Source organism: Falco peregrinus, chromosome W (genome assembly GCF_023634155.1).
Source record: "Falco peregrinus isolate bFalPer1 chromosome W, bFalPer1.pri, whole genome shotgun sequence".
Classification (NCBI taxonomy): domain Eukaryota; kingdom Metazoa; phylum Chordata; class Aves; order Falconiformes; family Falconidae; genus Falco; species Falco peregrinus.
In genome coordinates, this window is record NC_073743.1 from 12,031,569 (window position 1) to 12,053,751 (window position 22,183).

The 22,183-nt window shown below is 36.8% G+C and overlaps 1 protein-coding gene across 4 annotated transcripts in view; it reads left to right on the plus strand.

Moving 5' to 3' along the window:
- Positions 1–22,183, plus strand: part of LOC101923076 (A disintegrin and metalloproteinase with thrombospondin motifs 6) — a 166,570-nt gene that overhangs the window by 9,104 nt on the left and 135,283 nt on the right. For 3 of the 4 annotated variants that reach the window (XR_008745112.1, XM_055792873.1, XM_055792875.1), the window contains 4 exons: positions 5,744–5,906; positions 11,813–12,030; positions 12,557–12,640; positions 12,981–13,126. Coding sequence is in view for 3 of the 4 variants with exons in the window: in XM_055792873.1 (XP_055648848.1) it covers positions 5,744–5,906; positions 11,813–12,030; positions 12,557–12,640; positions 12,981–13,126 (611 nt within the window). In the remaining variant the exon portion in view is untranslated. The remainder of the gene's footprint in view (positions 1–5,743; positions 5,907–11,812; positions 12,031–12,556; positions 12,641–12,980; positions 13,127–22,183) is intronic. The other variant, XM_055792874.1, reaches the window with a different exon arrangement.

The window sequence follows — 22,183 nt, forward strand, 5'->3', positions numbered from 1 at the left end:
TCAGTAACTCTAAAACAAGTAGTAGCCCAGGGGTCCTCAAACTACTGCATGCGGGCTGGATACGGCCCCCCAGGGTCCTCAATCCGGCCCCCAGTATTAACAGACCCCCCCCCCCGCCCCCACCCCCCCCCCACCAGGGGTTGGGGGGGGAAACCAAGCAGCCGAAGATGACTACCTGCCACTTCATCCGCGCCCTGGTCCCCTGTTTAAAAAGTTTGAGGACCCCTCTAGTAGCCTTTAGCATGAGTATTGCTTACAAGCAACAAGCATTCCATTTATACCAGTTGTCCTGTTACTTTGCTATTGCCAAATTTCTTCCCCTTAATGAATATTTTGAGTTATTATATTTAGTTATTCAGTGTGGGCAGGTGAGGCCATTGTTTAATTAACATAAGTTGTATGACTTTGAAGAATACTTGTAGTATCTGAGATGAGTTCTAGCGCAAGGGTTTTCTCTCAGTTTTGTTATAAGAAGTGACCAACAGTCCGTTTCCCTGTCACTATTTCCTGTTTCAGCCTCTCCCTCCATATTTCTCATTACCAAGTGCCCCAGAATTACAGGCTGCTACTTACTGAAGCTTCATTCTAGCAGTTTCCATCTGCTGGGCCCTGATTATGCTATATAAACTGTCTGAAGTTATGAGGAAAGCTCTATAATCTGTAATTCAATTTGCTTCTCCCATCTGAAGTAGGGTAAGGCCCCAGCTAGACAGCCTGACACAAAGATTCCTTTTTACAAATTCAGGGGAACTCTATGTGGATTCACAGATGTGTCTGAGCATGTCAAAATGCTGGATTTATATGCATTATTTATATTATATATATATATGTTAGCAGGAGTTGACAGTCTGTAGTGGGATTGGATAACACAGGACTGCAAACAATCTGTTTTAGATAATAATCTTGGGAATGTTACTTGTAATAACCTACTTGGAGAATTCAGCTTGTTTCTTAAATTCATGGTGTTTTGTCAAAATCTTTTGTTGGTCATTCTTACATCTTAATGATATTTCTTATGCTTTGGAACAGAAGTTTAATGTACAAACTGTTTAAGTTCAATTACAATAGCAAAACTAAAAAAAAAACTAATTCCTTTTAATGCTTCAATAAGACATTATTTCAGTCTTTTGCAACTGAAACTGTTGTGCTCAAATAATAAGTAAGCCAAAAGTGTTTTCTAGAAAGTCAGTTTGGATATAATAGTGTAATTGCCACTGTTAATCAGGCATTGCTGAATGCATATACAATGGAAGCATCTCTAGCCACATGAATTTTCTAAATTCCTGATTAGAATAAATGGTGGTTGTCACCGAAATGGGTATTTCTTATGTACAGAATTTGGAGTGCTTCTTAAAAATCATTCATTTATATTCAACAAGACCGCTTGCATCAGTTAAATATTGGCAGAACAGTTTTGTTTGCAAGCAAAATAATATATGTTAGGTTTAAAATGCTATATATATATATGCAGGGCTTATGTGAAGGGCATATGCAGGGAAAGTTGAATTTCCAGTGTTCATCAAATCATTTGGCTAGCTGCAGCAGCTGACCACATGCATATTCTGACTACTTGGTGACAGGTGAGTTAAATTTATTTGCAGTTCCTCAAATGTTATTAAAACCTTCTCTTTTTTTTTTTTTTTTTTTTTTTTCTTAAACCATCATAGTGTCTGGGAAGATGAGATTATATATTGACTAGGTATAGGAGAGTATCACCAATTTTTCCTAACTTTTTTTACTGTTGCTGGTACCTAAAGGAACTGTGATGATAGTTTGCAGATATTCATAATAGTTTTTGATTATTTTATACACAACTTGTTTAGAGTATTAATGCTACAATTTAGAGCTTGACAATTGTGATGAAAGGGTTGAATGTTTATGGGTAAGAATCGGGAGGAAAGGCCAAAAAGGCAGACCACCCAACCAGAATGAAGAGGCAGATGAAATATTATATAAGCATCTGGGAGAAGTCTCACAATTGCTAGCCCTTGTTCTCGTGGGGGACTTCAACCTACCCGATGTCTGCTTGAAATAAAATACAGCAGAGAGGAAATAGTCTAAGAGGTTCCTGGAGTGTGTGGAAGAGAACTGCCTGACACAGTTGGCAAGTGAACCAGTTAGGGAAGATGCCTCACTGGACCTGTTGTTTGCAAACAGAGAAGGACTTGTGGGTGATGTGATGGTTGGAGGCAGTCTTGGGCACGGCAATCATGAAACGATAGATTTCTATTCTCAGAGAAGGGAGGAGGGATGTTAGCAGTACTGCTGCCTTGGACTTCTGGAGGGCAAATTTTGGCCTGTTTAGGGGCCTGGTTGACAGTGTTCCTTGGGAGACAGTCCTGAAGGGCCGAGGGAGGGGTCCAGAAAGGGTGGACATTTTTCAAGAAGGAAGTCTTAAAGGCACAGGCTGTCCCCATGTGCCAAAAGATGAGCCAGTAGGGAAGGCCACTGGCCTGTATGAACAGAGAGCTTGAGCTGGAATCCAGGAGAAAAAAAAACAACCAACCAAAAAAAAAACCCAAAACCAAAAGAGAGTTTATGACCTTTGGGAGAAGGGGCAGGCAACAGATGTTGTGAGGTTATACAGGGAGAAAATTAGAAGGGCCAAAGCCCAGCTAGAACTTAATTTGGCCACTGCCGTAAAAGACAATAAAAAATATTTCTGGAAGTACACTGACAAAAAAAGGAGGGCCAAGGAGAATCTGCATCCTTTATGAGATGTGAGGGGGAAACATAGTGACAAAGGATGAGGAAAAGGTTGAGGTACTTAATGCTTTCTTTGCTTCTGTCTTTAATAGTAAGGACCATTTACCCTCAGGGTAACCAGCCTGCTGAGCTGGAAGACAGGGAGCAGAATGAAGCCCCCATAATCCGAGGGGGAACTGTTAGTGACCTGCTACGCCTCTTAGACATGCACAAGTCTAATGGGACCAGATGAGATCCTCCCAAGGGTACTGAGGGAGCTAGTGGAGGAGCATGCCAAGCCACTCTTCATCATTTATCAACAGTCCTGGCAAACTGGGGAGGTCCCAGAAGAATGGAGGTTAGCCAGTGTGATGCCCATGTACAAGAAGGGCCAGAAGGAGGATCCTGGAAACTACAGGACTGTCAGTCTGACCTCTGTGCTGGGGAAGGTTATGGAGCAGATCAAGTGCCATCACATAGCATGTGCAGGACAACCGGGGGATCAGGCCCAGCCAGTGTGGTTTTATGAAAGGCAAGTCCTGCTTGACTAACCTGATCTCCTTTTATGACAAGGTGATGCACCTAGTGGATGAGGGAAAGGCGGTGGATGTTGTCTTCCTGGACCTTAGTAAAGCCTTTGACGCTGTCTCCCAGAGCATTCTCCTGGAGAAACTGGCTGCTCATGGCTTGGAAGGGAAGGCTCTTTGTTGGGTAAAAAGCTGGCTGGATTGCTGATCCCAAAGAGTTGTGGTGAATGGAGTTACATCCAGGTAGCAACCAGTCCCAAGTGGTGTTCCCCAGGGCTCAGTATTGGGGCCAGTCCTGTTTAATATCTTTATCAACAATCTGGAAAAGGGGATCAAGTGCATCCTCAGTAAGTTTGCAGACGACACCAAGTTGAGTGGGTGTGTTGATCTGCTTAAGGGTAGGAAGGCTCTGCAGAGGGATCTGGACAGGCTGGATTGATGGACCAAGGCCAATTGTATGAGGATCAACAAGGCTTAAGTGCCGGGTCCTGCACTTGGGTCACAACAACCCCATGCGATGCTACAGGCTAGTGGAAGAGTGGCTGGAAAGCTGCCTGTCAGAAAAGGACCCTGGGGGTGCTGGTTGACAGCCAGCTGAACATGAGCCAGCAGTGTGCCCAGGTGGCCAAGGCAGCCATCAGCATCCTAGCTTGTATCCAAATAGTGTGGCCAGCAGGACTAGGGAAGTGATTGTCCCTTTTTACTCAGTACTTGTGAGGCTGCACCTCGAATACTGTGTTCAGTTTTGGGCCCCTCACTACAAGACAGACATTGAGGTGTTGGAGCATGTCCAAAGAAGAACAACGAAGCTGGTGGAGGGTCTAGAGAACAAGTTTTATGAGGAGTGGCTGAGGGAACTGGGGTTGTTTAGCCTGGAGAAAAGGAGGCTGAGGGGAGACTTTATCACTCTTTACAACTACTTGAAAAGAGGTTCTAGGTATGTGGGGGTGTATTTGTTTTCCCAAGTAAAAAGTAATAGGATGAGAGGAAATGGCCTTAAGTTGTGCCAGGGGAGGTTTGGATTGGATATTAGGAGAAGTTTCTTTACTGAAAGGGTGGTGAAGCATTGGAACAGGCTGCCCAGGGAGGTGGCAGAATTGCCATCCCTGGAGTTGTTTACAAGATGTGTAGATGTGGTGCTTGGGGACATGGTTTAGTGATGGACTTGGCAGTGCTAGGTTAACAGTTGGACTTGATCTTAAGGGTTTTTTCCAACTTTAAATGATTCTGCTGAAATCTTTTTATTCCCAGACTCAAGAACCACAGGCAGTTGATGTAGAAAGCAGCAGCAGGAGAGCTTTGGCCATGAGTACAATGATAAGCCCTGATTTCAGAAACTTTTTTGGGATATTTAGAGGAAATATGGAGCAAGTGGTCTTATGGCTAATCACAGAGGTCTCATTGGAGGTGAAAAAAAACAAACCAAACCCCAAACATAAACCTTTAAAGAAAGGCTTATGCATAGTACTTGCTTTACATATCAAAGTTGTGGTAGAAATTTATGATTCACCCAATGGGTATGTGATTGCAAAAGTTTCTGCTTCCAGTCTCCTACCTCATCAGTAGGTCTTTTTCCTGGTGTAGAAAGCTTATACATTCAGAACATTCAGTCTATCTTGGCTTCTTCCACAATATTTTTGTAGCTGAAAGGATACCCAAACTGGATTATCTGCTAAAATTCAGTTTTAATTGCTGAAAGTTCAGGAGATTGCATAGTTGGCCTGAAATCTTCCCTTTCTTCCCTAAACCACTTCATGTTTGGAAGAAGCTGAGTTCACAAATATGAAAGTTATGAGAACAGAATATTTACTGTTCTGCACTGCATTATGAAGAAAAAAAATACATTCATTTGTTATGGAGAATGAGGTATGGTACATGGTCTGCAACAACTTGGGTTTGCAAAAGGTTTGTGGTGAGACCTTTTAAGGAGTAAATGCTTTGTAGAGAGTGTAGCCTATGTTAACATTAATAATTTGATTTTTAATAACTAGCTATAGTTTTGGAATTAAGCATCTGGATGTAAAATGCTAATGGTTTCCCTGAATATATTTTCTAGAATTAATCCTTCATGTGGTTTTTCTTTGATGCAGTATGTGTCATTAAGCATCTACTGGTATGGCATCATAGAGGGATATTGGACTCGCCCTTTGAGCAAAGCCATTTTGGCTTGGTGTCACTTTTAACAGATAGGAATCACGTAGTTTTGGAACATCTCTGTGAATGGATTTTGTCATATATCAAGAATGTATCTACTTTCTTACCACATCTACCAAAAATGATAGGAAAGAACTCCAGAAATAAGACAATGATATTTTAATTCTTTTCTCATTGTGTCGCTTTTAGCCGCTTACTCCTGCTCCCAGTAAAGTCAGTGGAGGAGGGCTGGCTCGTGCATTGTTTTCTGTGTTGGCTTATAGCTGTGGATTTTTTTCATAGAAATAAATTAAAATCAAATGTTATTTAAAATTAAGCTTTTTAATAGGAGTTTTATACTGTGTTTTGCAAGTTTTTATTTTCTTTTCTCCTTTAAGCATGGAGTCATTGCTACAGAAGATGAAGAGTATTTTATTGAGCCTTTAAGGAATATAACAACAAATTCTAGTAATTTTGAGAATGGTCATCCTCATGTTATATACAAAAAGTCTACCATGCACCAGCAACATCTCTATGATTATGGTCACTGTGGAGTCTCAGGTGAGTGAATACGAGTGCCATTCTTTGTAAAAAAATTATAACTTACAACTTATTTTAAAATATTTTGCTTGGTTCACGTGTAAGGTACAGTGGAGAATGTAGCAGTAGGAATCCTACTTTTGGGCAGTGCAGTGACTATTGTTGAATAGTAGTTTTTGCTTTTCTTTCAGATTAAGAGTGTAGTGTCTTTTGAAAATTTAAGATACTGGGAGTAAATCTTGTTTTATTTCTGTGCTGTGTACAGTGGTGGCGATGAGCACAGGCTTCCTCAAAATGTGCTATAAATGTAATTCATTCCCCGACTGGAAAGTGTGATTGAGTGACTTACTAAACATTGAGCTGTAATACTTAAGTGTTCAATCTCATTTGAGGAAACTTGATGTGTAATTAACGTGTTAGCATTATGATTAGTAATACATTTGTAACTGGAGTCCACATCTTTCTCATTTAGGGAGGTTTATGGTGTTTTGATACTGGCTTTTGTTTCAGTGGGTTAACATTATTCCATGATAGATGAGTATGTGATTTACAGGAAGGATTATATAGTTTTGATTGAGATGTTTTCCTTGTAAAGCAGTTTTAACTTCCACAAAAACAGTTTAAATACTCTGACATCATTTTTCACTTGCTTAAACTGAAGCTGAAAACCAATTTATTGAGGACAGATTAGAGTAAATCTGATGTTATTTTAGAGTGCTAAAATAATGGGGTTTTTTACATAATAGAAAAATGTTCTAACCTTGTCATTTGTTTATATCTCAGAAATGGCTTGTTCTTAAAAGTTCATTCCTGGACAGTTGTATTCTGTAAGATTCAGTGCACAGGACAGGCTGTCAAATACCAGTCTTAAAATAAAATAATATCGCTGTCCATTGATGTAACTTATTTCAGCTTCTTTTGGAGGTTGTAACTTTTACTGGCACCAGCTGACTAAACTTATAGTGCCTACAAAGGCCTGTCCTTGGGAGATGGTTTTTCCTGAGTGTTTCAGCTAACTGCATTTAGACTCTACTTGTAGCAAATGTCAAACTTTATGTAAGTTTGGAAGTGTTATTCTATCTATGTGCTTCTAATGATTGCAAAACAAGTCTCCTAACTACTACTGTCTGCTAACTGTAAAATAAGAGTACTAATGTATGTGGATGCTCCAATTTATGCATTTTACGACAGACATCTGCAAAGCATCCACCTTTTTCTTTAATTTTGTAGGGAATGTTGTCACTTAAGCCTCTTGAAATAAGTGGAAGCATCACGAAACGTAGGACAATGCTATTTTTACCATTATAATATTACTAGAAAAATAAAATGTATTGGCCTCTGTTAGATGTTATCTTTTAGATTAATGCTTAGGAAGTCACTTTCATCCAAGTGAGGATGAAGCAGTGGCAGCTAGTTTGATCATGTTGCATCCAACTGTTCTGGTGGTATCTGTCACATGGATCATAGGTCGATCAGAGCTACGCATCTTGTATGCATTTTCTGTGAAACATGCAGTAATCTTTAGTGGTTTTTTTCTTTGCATATTTGATGCTGCCTTTTTTCTTGGAAGCTCCTGTGCATTTCTTAAACTTTTACATCTGTCACATCCTGAATTCCTTGATTATTGAAATACAAAAGCACTATTTCTTATAAGCCTGAGACTACTCTTATGCTCATTCACCTCAGTTTCTCCTTTTTCAGTTGTTCTGTGTACTACTTCCACTCAATGAAAATTTCTGAAAAACTTTGTTCTTGTCCAAAACTTCAAGGTCTGTCTTTTCCAGATGATGTACTATTTTAATGCTCTCCTGCTGGGTACCAAAACCTTTTAAACTTGTTTTCTGAGCACTGCTTCAGCTTTATCCCAGTGACATGGCATCCAGAGTATCCCCAGAACATCTAAAAAGTAAAAACCATTATTAATTTTCAGTTTTTAGGCCCTAGGACTAAAGCCAGGTTTACAGTAATAACACTTTGCTAGTAGAATAAATCTTTGGGGCATTTGACTGTTTTTGGAAGTTTTGAACACTCAGTTTTGTGGTTGGTTTTTATTTATTTTAAAAAGTCTAAATGCAGTTGTAACAAAACTTTAACTGCATTTTTGTGAGTATATAATTTGGTGGACTTTTAAAAAAAAATAAAAATCTCTACTTTTAGAACACTTTTGCCAGTACAATATGCTGGGAGGAATCTGCTTGTGTAGCTGTGCCACTATTCATGGTCTGGCAAGTTTCCCCTACTGTAATCTAGACTTAAATTTATCATCTACCTGTTCTGTATCAGGGAAGTGGTCAGGATTTTTGAAGTGTTGGTAGAGACAAGGGGAGTGTTATTTCTGACCTTTCTGAGAGAAATAGCAATAATTGGCAAAAAGTGGGTTAGGGAGTTTGGCAAAAGGATGATCAGAACTAGTTGGTATGAGCAAGTAATGGATTACTTCATAGGAAACAGTAGAATTACAGTGGCAAATACAAGAGAAGAATTGGAGAGGCAGAGAAAAATATTTCCCTGTTTGAGAGACAGTTTAGGTTTAGATAAGAATGTGGGATAGAATTGTGGTTGATTTTCATAACCTAAATTAGATGTTTTAAGCAGTTAGACATAAGAATATTTTAAAAATTAAAAATGTGAAACTTAATAGTTCATGTATAGATATTGTCATAAAGTTTACTGTGTTTTTGTGAAATATAGCTGAAATGGTCTTTAAGGCCTTGCTAAGAGGTTGAGCACCTTCAAATTCCAATTGCTTCAATGGAATTTGAGGTCTTTCACTGCGTTATCTTGCAGAATGCTTTGTGGGATCAGCTTCTAGAACAGTTAGATTTTATTCATTTATATTCTGTGCAAAACAGTAACATCATCAAGGTGGTTTTCCAAAGAAAGGATGTATCTAAGCCATGGAGTAGGCAGGTATAACTGGGATATTGAATGAAATTTCATTCATAGCTTACAATTTTAATATTGAAGCAAATATTTAGAGATGGCATGTTAAAATTCTCATTTTGCAACAAATTTTTTATATTATGGACTGCTATCTGTTGTATCCTTGTTTGACTGCATAGTTTACTGAAACACTTATTTTGCCTGATGCCTAATAGCATGCGTTACATTAAGGCTGCAAAATAATTTTTATGATCCATTATTTTTGCATTTGTACCATTTTAAGAAATATGCTTTTCTACTTAAAAGCTGTATGCTTGTATTTGTTCCCAATGTTTAAATTCTGTTTTGTTGGAAGTATGAATAAAATTTCTTTACCTGCTTTGGAGTTGCAAAAATTAAAAAAATAACCCTCAAAACAAAAAAAACCCCAACCCTTGTTACAGATATACAGATTGTGTTTGGATAGGATTGAGAAACAACAAAAATTGAGGTATGAAAGCTGCAAAGTGGCAAATTGTTTAGGGATGGTTCTACTACATGCTGCCTCATGTAGTGGCTTTACTTGCGCCAAATGTATTCTAAAATGAAAAAATGCTTGTAGATACATTATATTGTTATTAATAGTAAGAAAAAGCAGCACATAGTCCTTCACTTTAAAATATTCTCACAGTTGCATCTTAAACAAGTAGTTTTCTATTGTGGTTTGAGATCTTTTTTTATTTGTGTTTGTGTGCTGTGCTCCCTCTCTTCACCTTCCATCCCCACCTAGGATCTTTAGAGGACTGACATAGGAAAACTTAGGTACCATAATTGTGAACTCCATGTCTTTATACATTTGGATTTCTTTTCAGTTGCAAATTTTAAACTCAAACTTCCTGCTTTTGCAATTGTTACTTTGGAGTTAATTATAGTGTTTGTCTGCCTCTTAATTGTTGCTTTCTTTTACTTTCCAATAGCTATGGTTCAATGTTAATGCAAGTTTAAGAGTTTTTTTAAATCTAGGAATATGGTGGAAAAATGATATAACTTGCTACAGAACTATTTTAGTTAAATATATTGCAAACTTTTATTGACATGTTTTAGCTTTTTAAAGAAAATTGTCTGCATTGTTTAGTGTTTTTAAAGTAAAACAGCATAAGTGTTGATAGATCCTGGAGTGTGAGCCTAAGTACTCAGGACTGTTTTCAACTTTCCCATTACTTTGAGATCAGCTGAAGCTTAAGTTTCTCATCTGATAAGAAAAGGAAAAAATTTTGGTTTTGTGAAGTCTTTTGAGACCTTTGATTGAAAGATGCTATCAAGATGAGTCCATAAGAAATTTTTTTCTCTGAAAGTTTTCTGCATAAGCTCATCAGTTTTCAAATGTTTAGAGTAGATTTGCATATTTGAGTGAAAAATTATGAATGAATGTTGAAGCAGTGTTGCATTTCTAAAGTATTCTTAGCAATCTAAGAGCATCAGAAACCCTCAGACTTTGTTTGGTATTTGGCAATGAACAGTAGATGATTATTTTTTTTAATTTTTACTACTGTAAATGTCAGAAAATTCTAGACACTCCTAAATCGCTACTTGTGAGATTAAAATCTTTGAGCAATTAAAGCAACTTTGAATTTCCTAGATTAGATATGCAAAACAGGAAAAAGCTTGGTATTGATTATAGAATCTTCAACAGGCTTTAATACTTGGTACTATTTTTTTAGAATGGGTGTAATCTTATTCCCATTGCAGAATGAGGATTATTTCATTACTGGCACTTTGTCAACTACCAGGTTTATTTTCATTTTTCAGCTTTTCCAAAATATTTACCTTTTAAAGCCAACACTGTGTACTCAACCATTATGAAACACTGCAATGGTGGGAATGCAGAAACTTTGTATTCCTGGTTTTGACCTGGACATACGCTGTTTGTGGTGTAGTTATTGCCCTTTGAAAATAGTGTGCTTAGTTGAATTGTATAAAGCATTGTTTTTTCACAGAAGGTACTGGTTCTATCTCAACTCATCCTTAGCTGAGCCTGTTTTAGTAAAGGTAAGGATGCATCTCAGGAGTTGTTCACTTGAGCAGTCCTATTGAATCAATTATAAATGTATCTAACTGTTAATGTTCTTATGTTCGTTCATAACGAGCAAAATACCTTAGAAAATTTTGAAATCCTGCTTAAAGCCAGCCTATTTATATACATCAATAAATTTAAGATTGAGATCTGTTTGGGTCTTTGTGAAAAAGGGATGTTCAATACACAAAAATGTCATTTTTTCAGGGACGGTTGGGTTCAATTTTGCTCCGAGAACAGGAATTCAAATTTAAAATAGGTTTGTAGTGTTTGGTTTGCTGATAATTACAGCTATTTGGATTTTTAATAATCAATCTGTTGCATGCAAATTTTTTTTCTATATGTTTTGTGAAACAAGTACAAGAATCAACATATTGGAATTAAACTTTGTGTTATAAATAACTATAGAAATTATCCCATGTCAGGCCATTTAAAACTTCCTGTTATAGTTAATTCATGAGGATAGCTTTCTGAAAAGTAACTTATTTGGCCCAAAACCTTAGGCATGTAAGCATAATTGCTTAAAAATTAGTGTTTCACAGGAGGGAAAAAGCTTTTTTTGGTGCCTTATCAGCGCATTTAATTCCTTAGTATTTTTTGATGTTTAACCTTAATTATGAATTAAGGTAAATTTTGATTTCCAGTTGCTTTTTTTCTAAATATTATAGCTGTCTTGTTCTTATTAAAATTCTGAAATGTGCTTTTGGTTAACTATAATCTTTAGTATTAACATAGATGTGCAGAATCAGATCTGCTAAGAGAAGATGATAATTTGTTATCTTAAGTCAGGTTAAGGAGTTGAGAATATTAGAACTCAAAGTTGGTTTTCCATTATATAAGTTATTTTAAAATAAAATTTAGACAATAAATTTTCCTTTGCCTCAAAGTAATCTTTTTAGAAGCTTGAAGATGATAATCTCAACATAAAACAACTGCATTTGAATGAGTTTTACTAGTGAACCCTCAAGTGTTTAATTATTTTGGTTTCTAGAAGACCTCAGAAGAAGCAGTAAACCTTGGTGGATGAGTGATGCATCTGCTTTTCCAACTTTACTTCCGGTCAATGACACCTTAAGTAGTCATAGTCGACAGAAGAGATCAGTAAGCCTTGAACGGTTTGTGGAAACGCTGGTAGTAGCAGACAAAATGATGGTGGGATACCATGGTCGCAAAGATATTGAGCACTACATTTTGAGTGTAATGAATATTGTAAGTTTCATCCCTCTCTGTGTCCATATCAATATGTATGTTCTGAATTGATAAAGCAACTGTAAAGTATTTTTTTTTATTGGCATGAATAATGCCTTAAAATGTATATTAGCTTGCAGTAATTAATAGTTGAAGTATGGCAAATGTTAGCATTGTGGGGAAAAATCCAGGACTGTTTCTGTCAAGAAATATGCTGTGATCACTTAAATTGTTTGTCTTTGATTTTACATTCATATAATTACATTTAGATTATACAGTTTTATTCTGTTTAAGTTGACAGTCCAAATGCTCCTTTATGCTGGATGGATTATGAAACAAGGTATAAATGTTTTTCACTGAAAAGTATGAAGAAGTTTCATTTTTACTAAATGGTCATTTGTTGGTCCAAAAATAACTTATTCATGTGATAATAATTAATGTCATGAAATTACATTGAGCAGGAAAATAGGTTAATTTTTAAACCATTTAAGGAAGAAGTAGTGTTTCTTCTCTGACTTTGTGCCTTTTCTTATTTTCTGGAGGTCAGGTTGCCAAACTTTATCGTGATTCCAGTCTAGGAAATGTTGTGAATATTATAGTGACACGTTTAATTGTCCTCACTGAAGATCAGGTAAGAGCTGTTGCACTTAAGTTATATCCCTGAAATAAGTGTTATGCTGTTGTGTAATATGGGTTTAATTTAATTGTTGCTTGAAATGGCTGTATCTGAGTATAAAACCTATCTTGTAATCTTTAATCAAGATGGAACAGTTCAAAGGAATATTCCTCACGTCTCATCTCAAAGTTATCAGTTATTTACTTCAGGTGAATATTGATACACCTTTGGGGATGTCAGTTTATTGATAGAAACCACTGCTTCTAATTATAGTCCCATTTTAGTCTTCAAAAGGCTTAACAACTGACCTTGGTAATTTGTTTGGAACATTTCTGGTATGCATGTTGTATTGCAGCCAAACTTGGAGATAAACCACCATGCAGACAAGTCCCTCGATAGCTTCTGTAAGTGGCAGAAATCCATTCTCTCCCACCAAAGTGATGGAAACACCATTCCAGAAAATGGGATTGCCCACCATGATAATGCAGTTCTTATTACTAGGTATGGTCATTAAAAGTATTGTGTTTCTTATTTCTGTAGCTTTCTTGCTCTTTCATTATATATAATATATATGTGCTAGTTTTAAAGTAATAAAGTAATATAAATGGTAGGTAATATTAAGAGGAGGAAAAATAATAGATGGCTTGTCTTAAATATATCAGACTATTAAACTATAGAAAAGAATTTGGAAAAGTAAGATCTACAAATTACTTCTGTTATTTTCACTTCATAATTGCCAATGCAAGGTATTCCAGTAGAACAGATGAATCCTGTTGAATGTTTTATACTTTATTCTTCATAATCTTATGAATTAATTTCAATTATAAAAGTGTAGGAAATGTTATGTCAACCATATATAATGTTTTTAATAAGACATTCAAGCCAGAACCTCAACTATTGTAATAATATCGTTCTGCTGAAACAAGTTCTTGCAGATTCAGGCAATGTGAGAATCTGCTTTGTAGCTGTTTTGATTTATTATGTTTAATTAAGATGAGAACTGTCAGTTTTAATAGTTTCAAAGACTGTATATGTGTGCATTTGCTTCTATTCCACCATTACTGTGATAGATTCAACAAAGCTTGTGCTGTAATCTTGCAGTCCTGGTAAATATATTGCTGATTGTCCTCTGCATTTACGGGTAGACAACTGTACTTCATTAGGAGATCAGCTTCCCTGTTGTTTAAGGACAGTATTTATTCTTTTCTATTTTGTTTAAATAGCAGCAGGTGCATCACACTAATTTGGATAAGGGTCTTTGTATTATAATTTCTGCTTTCCAGGACCAATTCTGTACTACTCTGTATGTGACCTATTTGTGGGATCATTCTGTTCACTGCAGAAATTTTTAAAATAGGGATTATAATAATTGATCTTTCCTAGAATTTTGCATAAAAGGTATAATGTAATGACCACCCATGTATTTTTTGCATTCATATTTCAAATATAATTGTTATGGGTGGTCATTAATACTACATAATAACAATTAGAATGATTAAATTCCAAAGTGAATTAGAGAGCAGTTATACTCCAGGAACCTTTAAAAAACCCTCTAATATTAAAATTTTTTTGAATGAAATTCAAAATAAAATATAGCTACATTATAAGATTTTGATTGAGCCTTTGTTTATGCTCATTTTTGCATACAGGTAGTTTATTCACTAGGACTGCTCACGTGAAATTAAATACATCTTTATAGCTGTGCTACACATCAAGCCTTTACTTTTTCACTCAATGCCTAAATTATGCTAGTATAATCCATAGGTGGTATGTGTGTCAGTCAAAGCTCCCCAGTATGTATGTATAAGCTGTGTTGGCAACACTACATTTTTACTGTTATGGCTGAATGACTTTGATGTTTTGTTAGTGTTGTTCTGGTACTGCAAAGCACAGCTGTTTATTTTCTTTCACTGTTGTGCTTTAATGCATTTTATTACTGAATATTCTATACTAGCTTCCCTGTTCTGGTAGGATGTTCCCAGCATAGTTTTGAACAGTTTTCTGTTCCAGACTAAGGCTTAAATCAATGATAACTTGCAGGTCTTTAACTGCAAAAGGAGCAAGTCTCCAGAGAACATGAATAATACCTGTTGAAAATTAAGTTTTTCAGCAAGAAGTAGTAAATATTAAGGACTTATGTAATTACTAAGCCCCCATAATGAAGAATAAAGTAAGTATGCTGCAGAGTTTCTTTAGGACTCGTGTATGCTATCTTTTGAAAAGGACATAAGAGTTATCACTTCCAAGCTTACTTCTAAGAAGTTTACATTTCTAAGTATGTACTTGTATTTTAAATTAACAAAGTGCCTCAGTGTAGTATGAGCAGGCTAGTAATACCTACCTTTATAAAGCATTGGTGAACTTAAAAGTTTAGTTATATATGCTTTCATGATAGAATGTTTGTATTCATTTATTTACTATAATAATTGTAACTCCTAAAAATAATCCCAAATGCTACACTGATCAATTTGAATGGATCAATCAGGCTTTTACTGAAACTGCTAGCTATCCTGGCTCTTACTAATAAAATGTATCACCATATGTGAAAACTTGATTATTTGGGGGGGGGGGGGGGGAGGGGTGTGTGTGTGGTGTTGGAATGAGTAAAGATAAATTTATATTAATATATACATGTAAATACTTTAAAATAATTCTAAATGACTTACTGAAATGGTAACATGCTTGTTTTCATTCTGTTTTGGATATCTCACCAGATGAACTAGAATTAATGCATTTTATGTGAAAGAAAAGGGTATAGCTACTGTGCTTTAAACTCCTAAAATGTTAGAGAGCTCTTTAGTAACCTCCTCTACCTGAAGGAATTTGAACCTATACTACCAAATTTAAGGTCACTTTAGCTGCTGTAATAGTGTTTTGAAAGCAGTTTCCTAAATCTCTCCCACTGATGTTGCTCTGCTTTTTATGGGATAATTACATTTTCATTAGATTTAAAACTGGAACCATTTTTGGTCATTGTGTGTATTGCTATTTTATGGAAAGTGGGAAAGCTGTAGTGCACTATTATGAATAGTTCTGTATTGATCAAAACCAGATTTTTAAGTAATTGATTTATTTGAAAAATATTACCTAGTCCTAGCTGAGTACTTTGCAACTTTAACAATCCTTATCTGAAATGTGAAACAAAGTTGTTAAGAAAAGGAGTAATTTTCTTAATCTGTTGAAATGAAGATAGCACCCCAGCTTTTCTTAGAAACAGATGGCTTTCCTCCATGATACTTTCAAAGATGCCATGCTCTGATCTGGAAGAAAAGCAAACTGGTATTATAGGTTATTATTCCCTAGGGGTGTCTGCTTGACCAACGTAGACAGACTTTTGTACTCTAAACTCGCTGTATGCTAAAACCAGGTAGCACTGGCATGGAGGTATGCCCAGGCTAATCTACTAAGTCCCATGGCAATGATGTTAACATGCTTGCTAAGCCTTTTGGACAAGAAACCAGGACACCTACCTATGTTCAGCGTGCCTGGTGTATGGGCTTCTCTGTTATGGTCCCACAGGCACCCTGCAGTCTGCAGAGCACTTATTTTACTGAATGGATAGGGGATTGCAGAAAACTTCTTAGCTGATAATAAAAAAATAAGGCAGATAAGAAACTGGTCCAAGTAAAAGCCTGATTCCCAATCTATAGAGCAAAATTGTGGTGGTGGTAGTATGGTAACAAAAATAATGTGCATTTTCAACATGCTGTGGGAGTATTAGGACTGGTTTAACTTCTTTTAATGCTGCCAGATTTTATGCTGTTGTGGTTTAACCCCAGCCAGTAACTTAAGGACCATGCAGCTGCTTGCTCGCTTCCTCCCCATCCCACTGGGGGAGGGGGGGGGGGAAATTGGAAAATGGTAAAACCTGTGGATTGAGATAAGAACAGTTTAATAATTTAAATAAAGTAAAATATAATACTAATTGTAATGAAAAGGGAGATAACAGAAAGAGAAATAAAACTCAAGGGGGGGGAAAAACCAAACCCAAAACAAGTGATGTACAATACAGTTGCTCACCACCTGCTAACTGATGTCAAGCCCAGTCCCTGAGCAGTGATTTCCTCACCCCAGCTAACTCCCCCCAGTTTATATACTCAGCATGACATCATATGGTATGGAATATCCCTTTGGCCAGTTTGGGTCAGCTGTCTTGGCTGTGTCCCCTCCCAATTTCTTGTGCCCCTCCAGCCTTTTTGCTGGCAGGGCCCAAGAAACCAAGAAGTTCTTGACTGAGTATAAACATTACCCAGTGTGTTATCAACATTATTTTCATCCTAAATCCAAAACACAGCACTGTACCAGCTACTAGGAAGAAAATTAACTCTATCCCAGCTGAAACCAGGACAGCTGTAGGTATAAAATTGATAATTAGCAGGAACATTTCCTGATGACATTTTCAGAAGCATCTTTCTTCAGTTTCCTTGGGGAGCTTCTGAGCGTCCCTGAAACTGATGAGAATTAGATACCTTCTTGTGAAATGAACCCAATGGAAAGTAATAGGCCTCATACAAGGTGTTTATTACAGTCTTGGGATGTCGGGTGACTTTGTATAATGTGAATATCAGTTACCCAGAACACTAATAATACTTTTGTGAGTGTTATTGTGCCTTTGTCATTTTTATTCATTTACTTCAGAACTTTTGTTCATGTTTTCTGAGTCTTAAATCAAATGCTTAATTGTATTTCAAGATAACTGTGATTGAATTAAGGTTCTAAAACAATGAGAGCTGTGTTGGTGTTTTTTGGGGTTTTTTTTTTTGAGTTCCCTCTCTGAAATTTTACCTATACTTTTTCTGTGGGAGACTATATTTAAGTCTCAGACTTTAATATTTTATCCTGTAGTTGTCTATATTGGTTTCTTGGGGGCAAGTGTCAGTAAAATACTTAATTTTATTTATGAAGTTGATTGATAATGTAATGCTGTTTCAACAGCATCATCTTTTTCTCCTTGAAGTGACTTTAGATAAATCTAGTACATCCTTAAAATTTTCATATTAAAAAAAAAGATAAAACCTTTTATGATTCTCTTGAGTCTTTTGATAGACAAAAATTAGTCTTTGCATTTGGTTCCTATACTCCTGCATCACTGATATGATAATCTCACTTTTTAGCAACATTAATGTCAGGTCCTCCAATTTGTCATTTTAGGACTTAGTGTAAGTTTTGTGAGTCTCTGTATATTCTCCCTTGTGCATCCCACCCCCAGCTTAGAAATATCAATTTGCCTTTTTGAAGTGAGTTCTTGCTTGTTTGCTGGGTTTCTGGATTTTTTTGGGTTTTGTGTGTGTGGTGTGGTGGTGTGTGTTTTGTAGCCTGCCGACTTGTTTGTTTCTTCAGAAACTCTCTAAGAAAGTCTACATAGTTCACCTTAAAAACACAAAAACTTTGAGTTCCCGACGTATGCTATGATAGTTACTTATTTTTGAAGAACACTTAACCCAGCTTCCCATCCATTTCAGTCAGTTGCTTCCTTCTCTTGATCTTAAAGATCATAAAATAGGGAAACTGTTAAAATGGTATGTAATTTTGGGTTCCTGGCACTTTTAGATCATGCAATTTCTGAGCAATGCCTTGGTTAACTTGCAAGCGTAACATTATGAACAAAACATTCCTTGTCCTGTGCACCTGCACAGAATGGTAAGGGCCAGAGAGTTGCATTCTGATTTACACTTTGTAGCAAGGGTGGAGAGTATGACAAAATGGAAAAATGGTGCCTTTTTTTTCTTTCCTCCTTCTTTTGCACCCTAAGAGTTCTCTAATGCTACTTTTTTTTTTTTTTTTTTTTTTTTTTTTTTTTTTTTTTTTACTGTAGCTCCAGATGGTTTATTTTGTCCAGGTACTAAATAGCTGTTTTTCCAAATGATGTATGTGACTGTATAAACTTTGCAGCAACGGAGTCTTTTCCAGATGGGAGGGAAGATCCAGAGCTATTAATTTGCCTCCTGGTGTGTCAGTAGATCAAGTGAAAGTTGTAACAAAAAGCCCATAGGGAAGATGGTTTCAGGGGTAAGTTGAGATGTGTGGGTGGATTTCCAAAGGGGAAGAATTTGGTCTTTGAGATACAAATGTTTAAATGGAGAAATGTTTGAAACTTTACTCACTTACAGATAGTACTTTCTCAAAAGTCATTGTATGAAATAACATTTCCTGTTGGTAGCATCATATATAAAGAGTTTCTTTTATCTTTTTTTAAAAAGAAAACCAAATCCACTGTGCTTGACAAAAGCATCAAGATGTCTTTGCAGCTACAGTGCTTTGTATAGGAACATGATTCCAAACCATGCAAAAACCTTCTTGAAAGCTTTTTTGTAAAACTTGTAGTTTTGAGGCTCTAAACCTGCATGTTTGTTCTTCATTTTTTCTTCATTTTTTTCCTGATACGCTGTTAGAGATACTTATGTAGATACAGCTTCTGAAATTAATAACTTAAATACCTTGAAATATAGGAATGGCTTACTTGGATTGGAGTCCATTTAAGTTAGTTTTCAGAGTGGTTTAGTACTTTAGCAACAATCTATTCAGCAGCCCCAATGAATTGATGTACTCTGTTGGAGGAATCTTTATTTGCTTGAATAAAGAATTGGGGCCACAAGATGTTTTTATTAGCTAAGCCAAATACACCTTGATTTGTAGGTTAGACTGGTGTTAGTAAAAATGTTCAATACCACAGCTGGTATAATTTTTCCATTTTTCTGGATTTTAAATGAGCATATACATGTTAATTTTTGAGACAGTGTATGAACTCTTTCTTAATACAAACCCTTGCATTTTTGCCAGGTACCACTGTACTTGTAATTCAGTAAGTGTATTGCTAAGCAGTGTGGTATGGCAGCTGTTAGCATTAACCCCCATATGTATGCAAACATTATTAATATGCAACATGTGCCTAGCAACACTGCTGAAGCCCATGTCAGAGGCATTAGCATTATAACACAATTGGTGGATTTTTCAAATCTTTGAAGGAGAGAAATTTTACAGAACTGGTTTATGTTTATTGTATATGTACAAGATGAACTTCATGATGCTTCAGTTAGTAAATTTCTCATTTGTGTGCCCTCATGGGTAAGCTATACTCTCTCATTTGTCTGTAGGTGATGCATTCTCAGTGCAGGCCAGTACTGCCAGTTTTTCTAAGGAGGCAGAAGGTATATGTATGTGGCAGCAATCTTAAACTCTTGTAAACCTTGTGGTTCATAATCTAAAGAACTGCAATGTTTCTGGCATTGCGGTAGATCCTTGAGAGGAGCAAAAGGTTTCTTGTTTTGTTTTTTGCATACCTGTGTAGAGTTGACCACAATCATGCGGGGTTTTTTTTTGTTTTGTTTTTTTTTTAAATAACATTAAGGGGTTTTAGGCAGCTGGGGATGAGTAACGCTTCCCCATCAGGTTCTGTACTAGTTAAGGCATTTGATAGTGATGTAGGGCCAGCCAGGCCTCTGCACATTGCTTTCCTTCTGCAGGTCTGAGATTATGCTTCTCTTCTGAGGCACTGTTCCACTTTTTTCTGCACTTTTTAACTTGTTGCAAAGATTTCTTTTCTATACAAGGTACTCTCATGTCACCCTGTCAGGGCCATTTCCTAGCCTTGTCCAATAAATCTGAACACCCAAAGTGTTTCTGTTCCCATGAAGCCCTGTCTCTGATCCTCCATCCTGCAGTTTCTTCCTCCGTTAAGAAGAAAGGCTCTGATTTCAAGAAGTAATTCTAATGTAAATTGTATATGTTTGCTTCTTTCTTCCTTGACTCTTAATCCATTAAGTGGTTTTCACCCTTGTTTGCTATGCAGCCTTTCAAATTGTTCTACTGGAGTTCCTTATAGTGAATTTGAGCCCCTGACAGGAGGCTGTTTTGCCTTGGTTAACTTTTGTGCAAAAATCATAAGATTGTTCATTGACTAACACACGTGGTCTCCAGAACAGTAAGACTACTCAGAGTTGAAAAGCTGAGATGTATCTGTTTCCCTTAATTTCTGCCTCTGCAGATATTTAAAATGCAAGGAGCCCACTTCCCAAATAACAGCACTAAATTCCTCATGCCCCTTTGTTCTCAGGGAATTGAAGGGGAATAAGTGAAAATGTATCTGCATATTAAAATGATAAAATTGGGGGGGAAACTCCAAGTGCACAAACTACCCTGAAATATACTAGGACTCTGTTACAGCAGATTGAACAAAGTATAAGATATTATATTTGATCTTGTTTGCACAGTGCTTTGCCTAATAGGAATATTTGTACCAGGGTTTCTGTACATGACATGTTCCTTATACTCCTTTTTAAATACCTGCTACTGGCAGAGTCAGTATATAGACCTAGATGTAGAGCCAGTACCACAATTCTTGTATTCTTGTGTCAAAATCATTTTGTAGGTCTTCAAAGAATATTCCTTAGGGTAGTGGAATGACTACCCTAAGACTGACTGACAAAAAGAGAAGCTGTGACTGAGAGATACAGCATAACAACTGTGAGCCATTACAGCAATACAGGATCTCTGTGTAGATTACTTGTTACAGATACATGCGGGTCTAGAGCCATGTTCCAAGTTAGCAAACCCTGCATGTTTGGTGGGGGAAAAACCCAACATATACAAAGATTTCAGTAGAGAATTGTCCCTTGTCGATTTTGTGTACATCTTTCTGAGCTGAGAGGCTGTAGGCTATGGAATGATGGCAGAAAATTAAATTGGAAAACAAAAGTGATACAGAAAAATGTAAGATAGTTGAACATTAATAAAATCAGTTGGCATATGTCGTGGTTTAACCCCAGCTGGCAACCAAGCACGATGCAGTTGCTTGCTCACTCCCCCCTCAACTAGAGGGATGGGGAGGAGAATCAGAAAGGAATGTAAAAGTCAAGGGTTGAGATAAGAACAATTTAATAAGCAAAACAAAAGCCACACATGCAAGCCAAGCAAAGCAAGGAATTCATTCACCACTTCCCATGGGCAGGCAGGTGTTCAGCCATCCCCAGGAGAGCAGGGCTCCATCACACGTAATGGTTACTCGGGAAGACAAAGGCCATGATGCCAGATGTCCCCCCCTTCCTTCTTCTTCCCCCAGTTTATATACTCAGCATGATGTCATATGGTATGGAATACATCTTTGGCTAGTTGGGGTCACCTGTTCTGGCTGTGTCCCCTCCTAATTTCCAGTGCCACTCCATCCCTCTCGCAGGCAGGGCCCAAGAAATCAAAAAGTCCCTGATTTAGTATAAATATTACCCAGCAACAACTAAAAACATCACTGTACTATCAACATTTCTCTCATATCATAGCCAAAACACAGCACTGCACTAGCTACTAAGAAGAAAACACGAATTGTGTTAGTGGATACCAGGATGGTATCCACCCCTTATTCCATACCATTTACATCATGCCATACTTTCCAATACCACCTCATTAACCACCATCACCCTTCCCATCCTTTGATATAATACACAGATATTTCCCATGTCTATGGACTACCCCTGTAAAAAAAAAAAAAAAAAAAAAAAAAAAAATCCCACAAAACAAAACCAAGTCTATAAATGTCCATTGTGTTCATTTAGTCCATGAACATGG